At 37.4% G+C, this 13,411-nt stretch overlaps 1 protein-coding gene across 3 annotated transcripts in view; it reads left to right on the top strand.

Annotated features, from left to right (window-relative positions):
- Positions 1–11,803, top strand: part of exoc6b (exocyst complex component 6B) — a 121,254-nt gene extending 109,451 nt beyond the window's left edge. For 2 of the 3 annotated variants that reach the window (XM_023297830.3, XM_023297832.3), the window contains 2 exons: positions 6,847–6,959; positions 9,694–11,803. In XM_023297830.3, the coding sequence (XP_023153598.1) occupies positions 6,847–6,959; positions 9,694–9,820 (240 nt within the window). In that variant the 3' untranslated portion in view covers positions 9,821–11,803. The remainder of the gene's footprint in view (positions 1–6,846; positions 6,960–9,693) is intronic. The other variant, XR_008600536.1, reaches the window with a different exon arrangement.
- Positions 11,804–13,411: the final 1,608 nt, after the last annotated feature.

Here is a 13,411-nt window from a genome sequence, read left to right as displayed (position 1 = left end):
TAAATTTTTATTATTGTGATTATTTTTATTATTATCATTATTATGAACGATACTGTCTTTTTGAAAAAAAATAATGTCCACATATGAAGACGTCAGGTCTTAAGATCTCCAGAGGTCCTTTGCGGACTAAATTTGGATATTTTTTGAATAATTTGTGGACAATTTTAAGTCATTTTGGATTAATTTTGCATGTTTTTGCAGAATTTTAAGGCCTTTTAGACAAGGTTGTGTTTCTGTTTTCTGATAATTCATCAGAGAAACCTTTAAAAAGTGCATTGTGGGTAAACTTTCCAGGCTCATATCAGCATGTGTGATAGGTGTTTGGTCAGAACAAGTTCTAGACAATGAAAGGAACATTTTTACACACAGAAGATACCAGGATCATCTGATAATGTGGAAGGAATACCTTTTGAATCTAGGGTTTTCTGCAATGAATGAGTAAAACTACGATACATCCCATAATACTGATGCTCAAAGTTGGTTCTAGACACAATGACCAAAAACCAGATTTATTCTTTAGATTGTGACACCTGGAATGAATGTAAAACTGACCTGGTTGCAGTTTTTATCAGAACTTAAATGTGTTTCTCAACCTTGAAAATGTCAAACTTTATTAGGAGCGACGTCTGAGTGGATGATTGATAGATGGAAGCAGCAAAGTAAACAGCTGCCAGAGTGGACTTTTATCTTTTTATTCTTGATAAAAGTCCACTTTTGCTGCTTTTGGTGACCTTTGACCTGCCGTCTGTCAGCTTGAACCAGAGCCGGACAGGATTAGTGAAAGTATTTTCACCAGTTTCTTCCTCAACGATCTCCAGTTTCTCTGTGTTTCAGTCGCAAATATTTCTCCCTCATAGCTGCAGCGTTGCATAATCCTCAGCTCAGAGTGTAAACATGATGAATTCTGGGTGACCCTGACGTTTGGCCATTACAAACGGGAACACTGCAATTCCCCGACGGTCCCAAACAAATAAATCCTGAACACAGCCGGAATAACCATTAACAAGTCTGCTAAACAGCGAGGGGGGAAATGAAGGAGGGAAAGATGAGGAGGAGAAAGAGACTAGAGGCAGTAGAGAGATGGAAAATGAGTGAATTATTTACAGTTTTGGGCAATTTTTGTATGTAAATTAATGTGTTTTTTCTGTCATTTGACTTCATATTTTCTGTAATTTAACACAACAGAAAAGATCTGTAAGATAATTTACCATTTTTTATTGTTAATATATACGAGAGAGAGAGATGGAACATGAAGAGAATAAGAAGAAAAGAAAGTGGGATAGGAGGGAAAGAAAAGGAGAATATTTAGAGAATGAGATGAGAAGATGATCAGTGAAGGAAGCAGAAAAAAGCATCACTTTGTTTTGGTCCCCAGAAGAATGGCAGGAAGCAATAATGTGTGTTTGTGGAGTAGGAGGAGGTCATGGTGAGGTGAGGAGGAGGAGGAGGAAGAGTTCAGCAGGAGGTGAACTCAGACCTGCTGCCTCCTCAGCGTTCAGGGTGAATCCAGGGTCAGGTGTGTGTGGAGATGTCCTCCGATTCCCCGTAACATTTCCACCAGTCTGATCCCACTGTACGGGGTCAGTCCACCTTAAATCACTGTACAAGATCAGTCCGCCTTAAATCGCTGCACTGTACGGGATCAGTCCACCTTAAATCACTGTACAAGATCAGTCCGCCTTAAATCGCTGCACTGTACGGGATCAGTCCGCCTTAAATCACTGCACTGTACGGGATCAGTCCACCTTAAATCGCTGCACTGTACGGGATCAGTCCACCTTAAATCACTGTACAAGATCAGTCCACCTTATATTACTGCACTGTACATGATCAGTCCACCTTAAATCACTGCACTGTACGAGATCAGTCCACCTTAAATCGCTGCACTGTACGTGATCAGTCCACCTTAAATCACTGCACTGTACATGATCAGTCCACCTTAAATCACTGTACAAGATCAGTCCACCTTATATTACTGCACTGTACATGATCAGTCCACCTTAAATCACTGTACATGATCAGTCCACCTTAAATCACTGCACTGTACATGATCAGTCCACCTTAAATCACTGCACTGTACGAGATCAGTCCACCTTAAGTCACTGCACTGTACATGATCAGTATGCCTTCAGTCATCACTGGATCAGTCCACCTTAAATCGTCAGTGGATCAGTCCACCTTAAATCGTGCAGATTTACTACACTGACTTCACATGTGTACACAATGATACAAAGTACACATGCAGTGAAGTACTTATGTTTGAAATACTGAAGTTTCAGATCAGAGGTGGAAGAACCGACTTTCTGATTGAATATTTGGACTTCTAGCTTCAATAATGATCAGTTGAAACTCCAGTTTAATTTCTAAATGATATTTTTCCATCTCTAGTCTTTTTTCTGAACTTGTTTTCTGCTTCTTTCTTTATCTCCTTTATTTTTCCTGTAGAAGTGTCTCTGAGCTGCGTTTGTTTCCTCTGATGTAACACCAATGATAGAACAGCAGAAATAAGGAGATCTGCTCTCAGTTTATCTCATCATCAGTCCTCCTCCTCCTCCTTTTCCTCCTTTCAGGTTCACCATCTGTAAAGTGTCTATACGGGTCAGTCCACCTTAAATCTAGCAGATCTGAAAATAAAAGTCCTACATCAACGGTTGTTGTTTTAACCGCCTCACCTCAACCTGAACACTTTATCACCAATCAGAGGTGAAGGAGAGGACAGGAGGAAGGAAGGGAGGAAGGATGGAAGGAAGGAAGGAAGTGTTCACCTTTTAGTCCTGACATATATAGGACTCATCCTGTCTCAGAATTTAAAAATGTGACAGTAGAGCTCTGATCGATTCAAAGAATATTTCTAAAATCATTCTGAATAATTTACTGTTGTTTTACTGTTTTGTAAAATTAGATTTAGTGAAATCACAGAGAAAATCGTGCAGATTTACTACACTGACTTAAAAAGTATAAATTTACATGTATTTTTTATTAGAAACTGCTATAATGTTATATACTAAGGACTGAATAATGGTTGATCAAATGATTGTGCAAATCCTAAAAAAAAACTACATCAAAAAAAATTATTAGTTCTTTTACAGTTCGAGACCATAAAATTACACGATTTTTGTTGCTTAAATCAGCAAAAATCTAAATATTATACAGATATTTACCCTTGAAAGAAAAAAAGTATATTGTGGAAAAATGGTAAATAATTTTTTTTAGGTGTTATTTCACACATTTAAAAAAATGTCCAAAATTGTAAATGGTGTCCACATCAACAGTCTGTGTTAAATGTTAAAACTGTTAAACAAATACTACTTTATATATACAAAAAAAACCTGATATTTGCAGTTGAAAAAAAAAATATTATTAATGTAAAAAATGTAAACAGATCGGTAGATACTTCCTATTTTTGACATTAAAAATGTTGTATTTTAACAATAAAAAAATGCAAAAAAATTGTTAAAATACAGATAAATTGTAGTAAAATCATATTTCAAAAGGTTAAATTTACATGTTGACTGTAAAATAAAATTAATAAAGAAAAACAGGCCAAATCTGTAAATAATGTCAAAACTGTTCTTGTACAATATCTGACTTTTTTTTACTGTACTTAAATCAACAAAAAGTCATTATTTTATATTTACTATTATTTTGAATGTTGCTTCAACAGTTTGTTTCCAGATTTTAACTCCAGTCTTCTCTAACTCCTGGTAGATATTTAGTGTCTCCCTGGTCTTCTGTCTCCTTATCTGTCATCTCCTCTCTTCCTCCCTCTCTCCCCTACATGTGGTTTTCTCTCCCTCTCATCCTTGGCTCACATATGGTTTGTGTCTGAGTGTTTGGTGTTACCCAGAGTTCACTGGGGCTCGTCTGCAGATCAGGCTTTCCTGCCCCGACCTGTTCCTCTCTATCTGAGTTAGCTGGAGTTCAGCAGGGCAGCAGCCGGTTATGTAACACCTCCCTATGTGGGTCATCCTCCTGGAGTTTATTTACCACAACGTTCACCATTAAAAGCCCATCATCTTCATCTAAAATCCACTAAATCTGAACAAACCTCCTCAGAATCAGCTGCTTCTTTATCTGCAGTAGCTTTAGTAGATGTAATGGAAGGTTTTCCCTTCAAACTGAATATTTTTCAGAGCTACAGGTCCTTAAAGTCAATAAAATGGGTCTAAATTAATCATTTTTTAATGGACCTCAAGTTTTAAAAAGCTTCAAAGGGCAGTAGTTTAACCCTCCTGTTGTCCTCATTAAATGTAGCAAAAAATACCGTTCCTTTGTCTGAAAAAAAATTCAAAAATTCAGCAAAAAAATCCTTAAATTTATATATTTTTTTTTAAAAAAAGATGCAAAATCTTCAGGAAGAAAATTATTTAAAAGTTTCCCTTAAAAATTTAATTTAAAAAATTTTAAAAAGTTGTAAATGTTTTCAAAAAATGAGTAAAAAATATCTAAATTGATTACACATATCAGAAAAAGTTCTATTTGCTTTAAGTAAATATTACCAAATCCAGCAAATTTCGCTGGATTTTGGTTGATTTTTTTCTGAATGTTCTTAAAGAAACATTTGTTTTTTAACATTCCTTTTTTTCATCAAAAAATTTTCAAAAATTTCCCAAAAATGTTGAAAATGTGGAAGTTTTCACTGTGAAAATATAATTTTTCACTTTTACAAACTTTATCGTAGTAAATATATCGTAGTAATATACAGATACAGTTGTGCTCATAAGTTTACATACTCTGGCAGAATTTATGGTTTCTTGGTCATTTTTCAGAGAATATGAATGATAACACAAAAAGGGTGAAGCCATTTAGTATCAAACAACTGTATTTACTCTTTTTAAATCATATTGACAACAGAAACTACTGAAATGACCCTGATCAAAAGTTTACATACCCCAGTTCTTAATACCGTCTATTCCCCCCTTTAACATCAATGACAGCTTGAAGTCTTGTGTGGTAGTTGTAGATGAGGCTCTTTATTTTGTCAGATGGTAAAGCTGCCCATTCTTCCTGGCAAAAAGCCTCCAGCTCCTGTAAATTCTTGGGCTGCCTTGCATGAACTGAACGTTTGAGATCCCCAGAGTGGCTCAATGATACTGAGGTCAGGAGACTGAGAACCTCCAGAACCTTGACTTTATTCTGTTGTAGCCACTGACAGGTAGACTTGGCCTTGTGCTTTGGGTCGTTGTCATGTTGGAACATCCAAGTATGTCCCATGTGCAGCTTCCAGGCTGATGAGTGCAAGTTTTCCTCCAGTATTTTCTGATAACATGTTGCATTCATCTTGTTTCCTGTGCCTCTGTAGCTCACACATCCCCAAAACATCAGTGATGCACCTCCGTGTTTCACAGTAGGGATTGTGTACTTCTCATTATAGGCCTTGTTTACTCCTCTCCACATCTAACATTTATGGTCGTGCCCAAATAGTTCTATTTTGGTCTCTTCACTCCAAATGACTTTGTTCCAGAAGTTTTGAGGCTTGTGTCTGTGCTGTTTGGCATATTGTAAGCAGGATGCTTTGTGGCATTTGTGTAGTAACGGCTTTCTTCTGGCGACTCGACCATGGAGCCCATTTTTGTTCAAGTGCCTCCTTATTGTGGATCTTCAAACAGCCACACCAGTGTTTTTCAGAGACTCCTGTATTTCAGCTGAAGTTATTTGTGGGTTTTTCTTTGCATCCCGAGCAATATTTCTGGCAGCTGTGGCTGAAATTTTTGTTGGTCTACCTGACCGTGGTTTGGTTTCAACAGAACCCCTGAGTTTCCACTTCTTAATTAATGTTTGAACACTGCTGATAGGCATTTTCAGATCCTTGGATATCTTTTTATATCCCTTTCCTGTTTTATACAGTTCAATTACCTTTTCCCGCAGATCCTTTGACAATTCTTTTGCTTTCCCCATGATTTAGAAGCCAGAAACATCAGTGCAGCACTGGATGAAAGATGAAGGGCCTGTCAAGAGCCCAGAAACTCACTGACCTTTTATACACAAACACTGATTACAAGCAAATAGATCACAGGTGAGGATGGTTACCTTTAGTAGCCATTCAAACCCGTTTGTGTCAACTTGTGTGCCTGTTATCAGGCCAAACCTCCAGGGTATGTAAACTTTTGATCAGGGCCATTTGGGTACTTTCTATTGTCATTATAATTTAAAAAGAATAAACACAGTTGTTTGATAATAAAAAAACTATAGCACAACACTAACCATGAGTGAAAGAAAGGTTGTTGTGTTATCATTCATATTCTCTGAAAAATGGCCAAGAAATCATATATTCTGCCAGAGTATGTAAACTTATGAGCATAACTGTATGTATCAAATAAGTTTTAATAGGTTACCAATGTGTAAAAATATTCTACATTTTCAGCAGCAAACTAATCAGTGTAAAATCATACAATCAACACTTCTTTATATATTAATTGTAATTCTTAAATTTACAGTAGAATTTGTTTGAAATTATTGAAAAAAAAACTGATTTTTGATGTAAAAAATGAAAATTTTCAGTCAAAAACCGTTAGAAGTTTCCAATGCTAGTTCATGTCTGTTTTTGTAATTTCTATCATATTTTCATGTATTTCAATAATGCAAAAATAAAAAAAATCCATGTATTTTTTTTACAGTGAATAACTTTGTAAAAGTGGATATTTGTTAATCAGGTCATAAAATCCATCGTCTTCTGGCTGGAGTTCCACAAACAGAGTAGAAAGGCAGCTGATGAGACAAACAGGACTCAGTTTGGTTCATTTCTCTGACCTCCACTAAACGTTCCTGATGGTGTTGAAGCTGCTCTGGTTTGACATGTTGTTGATGAGTAACCTTCTGCTCCTCCTCCTCTGTGTCTCCATCCAGTTACTGGATCTGTTCACTCAGTGGGACTGGTCCACCTACCTGGCTGACTACGGGAAACCCACCTGTAAATACCTGAGAGTGAACCCACACACCGCCCTGGCCCTGCTGGAGAAGTGAGTAACCATCCATCAATCTATTACCAACACAGCCATCATCCACCCATCCTGCTGTTTGTTCCTTCCAGGATCTTCCACTTCTTTATTCTGTTACATTTAAATCATTTATCGTTATTAAGTTGAAGACCTTTAGATCAACATTTTGGAGATACCTGTACGTAATATTTAAACAAGTACATAATATTCTTTTCAAAGTACTCAGAGTATTAATCAGTGATTTTAATGCAACAAAATCCAGCAAAAAGTTCCCGTCTGACCTCCTCAGAATCACCTGATTCTTTATCTACAGTAACTAAAGTAGATTTAAAATGATGTGTATAATGATAACACAAACTTTTACCTTCATACTATGAATATTTTCAGTTACAGACCCTTGAAGTACATAGAGGACCCAAATATATCAACAATTCAGGTTTTATTTACTCATTTACAGTAAATGATAATAATCTTTAATTATAGACTACTTCCAAAGGTAAATTTAAACACAATGTGGTGTGTTTTAAAAAAAAATACAATGTTGGAAAAGTAAATTCAGAAAAACAAAAACAGGTTTGTAGATGCTGATTGAGATTTTACTAATCTTTGGAGCTAAGCTAGGCTAACTGTTCTTGTTACAGTAGACTTGGAAATACTGTAAACAACTGAATTTCAACTGCTTTTTGTTGTTTCTGCAAGTTTTACTTTCATACTAGGAATAAATTCAGGTTTTATTTGCAGTTAATGATCAAAGTGCTTCACAAATGCAGATTAAAACACAATTCGCTGCGCTTAAAAAAATAGCGTTGGAAAAAGTAAATTCAAACAGATTTGTAGGTTGAGATTTGAGCAACTATTTGGAGCTTTGAAGCTAAGCTAAGCTAGGCTAACTGTTATTGTGATGGTAGACCTGGAAATAAGGCAAACAGTGTATGACCCAAAATGTTGAATTGCTCCTTTTAATCCAGTAAATCTACAAGTTTCTGATTTATTTATCCTTGATTAGTTGACTTGTTGACCTCTAGATCTTCCTCCGTCAGTATTTCAGCGGCTCTTTTGTGTTTCTGCAGGTTGTTTAAGCCGTGAGTATCATCTCTGCTGTTTGTGTTAATGTGTGTGAAATCTCACTGCAGGGATTTACATAGAAGTAATCTCATGTCGTGACGATGTTTATCGGCTGTTACTGGCCAGATGTTATCGCTACAGCAACACCCACATCCATGGAAACACTGATAACACACACACAACCTGCATGAACACACTTTTAATCTGCTCAAACACACTAACATCAAGCAAACTCCAGCTGATTAGAGCCAGGCCTGGTGGTCCGTCGGTGCCCAGGAGGAAGCACCCTACTGGGGCCGGTCTGGTCTGCCGGGCCCCTAAACCTTCTGGACATCCACAGTTCTCCAGCGTTCTGCAACCAAACACAAAAACACACACGCTGAGACTCATGTGACAGTGAGGGCACGAGTTTTCAAGTCTTTTTCTTCTCAATAGGCGACTCTAGCAGAGATGTGTGTTTTTTTTTCCTGAATGCATTCGATGAATTACTAAGAGCACAACAGTTAACTGCATTCTGTGTTTTTAATCAGTAGTAGGTCACTGGACGTCTTTCAGGTTCTTGAAGATGTTTCATCTTCACTAACTGACTGGAGGTCCAGGTGTTTATTCATAATCTCCAGGTCTGAATGTTGGTTAAAGAGCCTGAGGAGGGACTTCAGGACTTATAGGGGTTGTTGTAGACCCTCTACCCTGTTTAGAGACTGTCCAAAGCAGCGTCCTCATTCCTTCAGGTGGCTCAGTGTTGTTCTTGTGTAGCTCTAGTTTAGTCTCTTCTGTCTGCAGATCAACACTGTTCAGATGTTTTATCTCAGAGTTGATGGATCTGAAGGTCCAGTTGGGATCATCAAAGGCTTAAAGGGTTTTCTCACTGACGATGTTGTTGCGAGATCAGAAAATATGACAGATAATTAAATGTTCTGTGGGTCAGTTCCTCACTTATCATCATTCTCTACCAGTGTCATGTTCCCATGGGCTAACCATTACTTTTACTGCTGTATCCTAATGACTTACACAGTAAACTCCCTATATTATAATATATTGTTTGCTCAGGAACATCTGATGTGCAGTTAGTTGAAGTTTCTAAGGAAAGTTAATTATTGTGAAGTTCTTAGACAAAGTAGTCACAATTACTTTGTTGAAACGGTGGAAGTTTTCTGTATTTACTTAATTACTACCAGCAGTTATAACCCAACATTTACCAGGTAAAGACTTCCTAATTAGGGGTTCCAGTAAAATGAAAGGTTACAGTAATGAGATGGGTAGACAATGCGGTTAAGTAGGCGAGAAACTTATCTACCTACTGTAGTATTTTCATGGACCTTCTGTTTTGATATTCAATTAACTAAACACAATATCAAGATAATGTATATATATGTACATATACACACACGTATCACTCTCAACATCAGAAATCCCTTCAAACTTTGTCGACCCAACAACTTCAGTCAAACATCAGTTGCTGCTCTGTAGTTTAACTTCCTACTTCTACCTCTCATAAGTAGTCAGAATGCAGTCCTCCATACTTTCCCAGGCACTTTAACCAACATTCACACCCACAGCTGATCCTGGATCTGTTCAGTTGGCAGAACTACACAATCATCTTGGTTGGAGGTGAAACATCTCCAAGAACCCAACAGAAGTCCAGGTATCTCCTACCACAACTCAGATCATCTTATCTTCCTGTCTGCAGGATGAGGGAGACGAGCCGCAAGAACAACGTCTTTGCCCAGTTCAGGAAGACGGACAGAGACCGACAGAAGCTGATTGACACCGTCATCAAACAGCTGAGGAACCTCATCACTCAGCACCACGCCTGATTGGTCGGTACTCCTGAAGCCACTATCCAATCAGATGTGTTTGACCAGAGGCCCACCTATGCAGCTCACCTTCAACTAGCAGTCCAAACCTGGAGGAAGCTCACCTCCACTGTGCAATCTGATTGGTTGCTTCAAATTGACACGCCGTGGAGCCCCCGAGAGGTCAGGGTGAGAAGTTCCTTCTTTTCCAATAGTTAGTCCTGTTTAGAGAAACAGTCTGCAGATGAACCACACAAGTCCAAGCTAACCCAAACATTCAGCCACAGCCGCTCACTGAGATCTGCCTTTTAGAGAGAATAAAGAGCGATAAACGTCTCCCTGAACCAGTAGACTTCCTCCTGCACTGGGCCAACTAGGAAAAGAAGGAACATCTCAACCCTCACAGGCTTCCATACAAACCTAACAACAAACATCATCTTTGTGAAGTCCTACAGCTCCAAATGTGTATTAATCCGCCACTGAAAATAGTCCCCAGTAAATTCACTGTTAACTAACATTTGTGACGAACATCACTGAGCCTTTTTACTAATAAAACAACATATTAAAGCTTGACTTCATCAATGTGTTTGGTTAGTCTTTTCATGTCACTAACCTCAGTCTTCAACTGGAACCAACGCTGTTGAAGGAACTCTGATCTGTGGAGAAAGTAGAAAAAAGAACAGAAATTATGGATAAAGTTGCAGCTAAAACAGTCCTAAATAAACCTGCTGTCACACTTTGTTCCTTCTACATCTGTATGGCAGGAACTCTGTTAGGACTGTGTGTGAGAATCCGAGCAAGTTTTCAGTAAGAACTCATATTTTTGTGCCATTTTTCTTTCTTTCCAAACCGAAGCGGGCCATAAAGCCGTCGTCCATCCTTTTCCGTCTTCCACATCACTGTCCATGTCTGTGGTAAAACTACAGAATGTATTGAATGTACATCAGAGACTCGTCTTCCGTTGTCATTTTAAGTCACGAAAGTGTCAGAAAATCTGAGATCAGAATGTTACTACAGAATCCTTTATCTTCTTACCCAACATGGCAAACACTTGAATGGACAAGATCTGGCAACCTAAAGTCCTCGGTGCAACACCTGAGGTGTAACGTTGTCCGAGCGTTTTCTACTCGTTCTGTATAAATAACTGTGTCTTAAAGAGGGAATAACGCTCCAACCTGGCAACCGCTATGACCTGTACAGCCTTCAGTTTGCCTGGTTGATTAGACAGTATAGAAACCATTTTACTAACGCTGAGCACACATCCTGTCTTCCATTAACTGAAGCACAACACTTAATTACTCTCACACTAGATTATTCTTTCACTAACAGGGTCTTTCTGTTGCTTTTTCTACTTGGGTGCAATAACAGATTCGTGTTTGTTAGTTAGTGCTGGCGCTTTGTAAAGGGATTCAGACCTACACTGACTCTGAAGGGGAATTTAAGATGTTTGTATTGAGTTTTTTTTATCCATCCTTCGCTGGATTTCATTTGTTAGAAAGGGATCAGGGCCGTCATTGTTGAATGTGCCTTTGCTGTATTTGTTGTTTTTCCTGCCAAAAAAGCAGCGACACTGTGGAGATGAAATTCTGGACACAGTTTAGTCAAAGTCACTTCATATATGACAGAGATTATTTTTTTAACAGCTCTGTTACTTTTTGGGTCATTCTTTAACTTCTGTGTATTTAATAAAACGTTCTACCTTCAAACTAAGAACAAGACAAGGACATACTTTGCCACAGAATTGACCGTGTCAAGAAGACGATCTTGTTATCAAATGTAGTTTTAAATTCTTACAAGCACTAAGTTTTACAATTCTAACAAGTACTGCTCAGCTGTAGTAAAACGTTGTCGAGTCTGGAGTTCTCAAACTGCACTTCCTGTCGCTGCTTTTTGTTTCATTTTTTGTAAAGCACATGTTGAGACAGAAGCACAGTTGTATTAAACCACTAATAAGTAAAACTAAATCCTGATTAATATGGAATAAATGGAAAACTGCTGAAAATATTTCCTCATGTCTTTTCTTTTGAGTTAAATAAATCTTTCAGTACTCAAACTGTGATGAACTCAGCAGACAACAACGTTGGTGAAGGTCCTCTCCACGATTCAACCCAATCTACGGTAGGAGTTTCTGGACCACATGACCTATGACGTTTTGGACGACATACTAACCTATGTAACGTCGTTTTTTTGCGCCAAAATTCATGACGATTTTTTTTTTTCAAAGACAACCTTTCTGGGGTGTTTTTCATGGCCTCCTTTACATTATTTCATCATATGGTACGTTTTTACAACATGTTGAAAAATCATCATGAATTTTGGCGCAAAAAAAACGCCTTACTATACTATGTCGAAAAAAAATGCCATTTTTCAAACATGTTGTAAAAACGTGCCATATGATGAAATAACGTAAAGGAGGGCGTGAAAAACACCCCAGAAAGGTTTTCTTTGAAAAAAAAATCATCATGAATTTTGGCGCAAAAAAAACGCCTTACTATACTATGTCGAAAAAAAATGCGACTTTTCAAACATGTTGTAAAAACGTGCCATATGATGAAATAATGTAAAGGAGGGCGTGAAAAAAACCCAGGAAAGGTTTTCTTTGAAAAAAAAATGAATTTTGGCGCAAAAAAAAACGCCTTACTATACTATGTCGAAAAAAAATGCGACTTTTCAAACATGTTGTAAAAACGTGCCATATGATGAAATAACGTAAAGGAGGGCGTGAAAAACACTCCAGAAAGGTTTTCTTTGAAAAAAAAATCATCATGAATTTTGGCGCAAAAAAAACGCCTTACTATACTATGTCGAAAAAAAATGCGACTTTTCAAACATGTAAAAACGTGCCATATGATGAAATAACGTAAAGGAGGGCGTGAAAAACACCCCAGAAAGGTTTTCTATGAAAAAAAAATCATCATGAATTTTGGCGCAAAAAAAACGCCTTACTATACTATGTCGAAAAAAAATGCGACTTTTCAAACATGTTGTAAAAACGTGCCATATGATGAAATAACGTAAAGGAGGGCGTGAAAAACACCCCAGAAAGGTTTTCTTTGAAAAAAAAATCATCATGAATTTTGGCGCAAAAAAAACGCCTTACTATACTATGTCGAAAAAAAATGCCATTTTTCAAACATGTCGTAAAAACGTGCCATATGATGAAATAATGTAAAGGAGGGCGTGAAAAACACTCCAGAAAGGTTTTCTTTGAAAAAAAAATCATCATGAATTTTGGCGCAAAAAAAACGCCTTACTATACTATGTCGAAAAAAAATGCCATTTTTCAAACATGTCGTAAAAACGTGCCATATGATGAAATACTGTAAAGGAGGGCGTGAAAAACACTCCAGAAAGGTTTTCTTTGAAAAAAAAAATCATCATGAATTTTGGCGCAAAAAAAAACGCCTTACTATACTATGTCGAAAAAAAATGCCATTTTTCAAACATGTCGTAAAAACGTGCCATATGATGAAATAATGTAAAGGAGGGCGTGAAAAACACTCCAGAAAGGTTTTCTTTGAAAAAAAAATCATCATGAATTTTGGCGCAAAAAAAACGCCTTACTATACTATGTCGAAAAAAAATGCCATTTTTCAAACATGTCGTAAAAAC

The sequence above is a fragment of the Amphiprion ocellaris genome, chromosome 23 (assembly GCF_022539595.1).
Source record: "Amphiprion ocellaris isolate individual 3 ecotype Okinawa chromosome 23, ASM2253959v1, whole genome shotgun sequence".
NCBI classification, from domain to species: domain Eukaryota; kingdom Metazoa; phylum Chordata; class Actinopteri; family Pomacentridae; genus Amphiprion; species Amphiprion ocellaris.
This window is presented reverse-complemented; position numbering and strand designations above follow the sequence as displayed.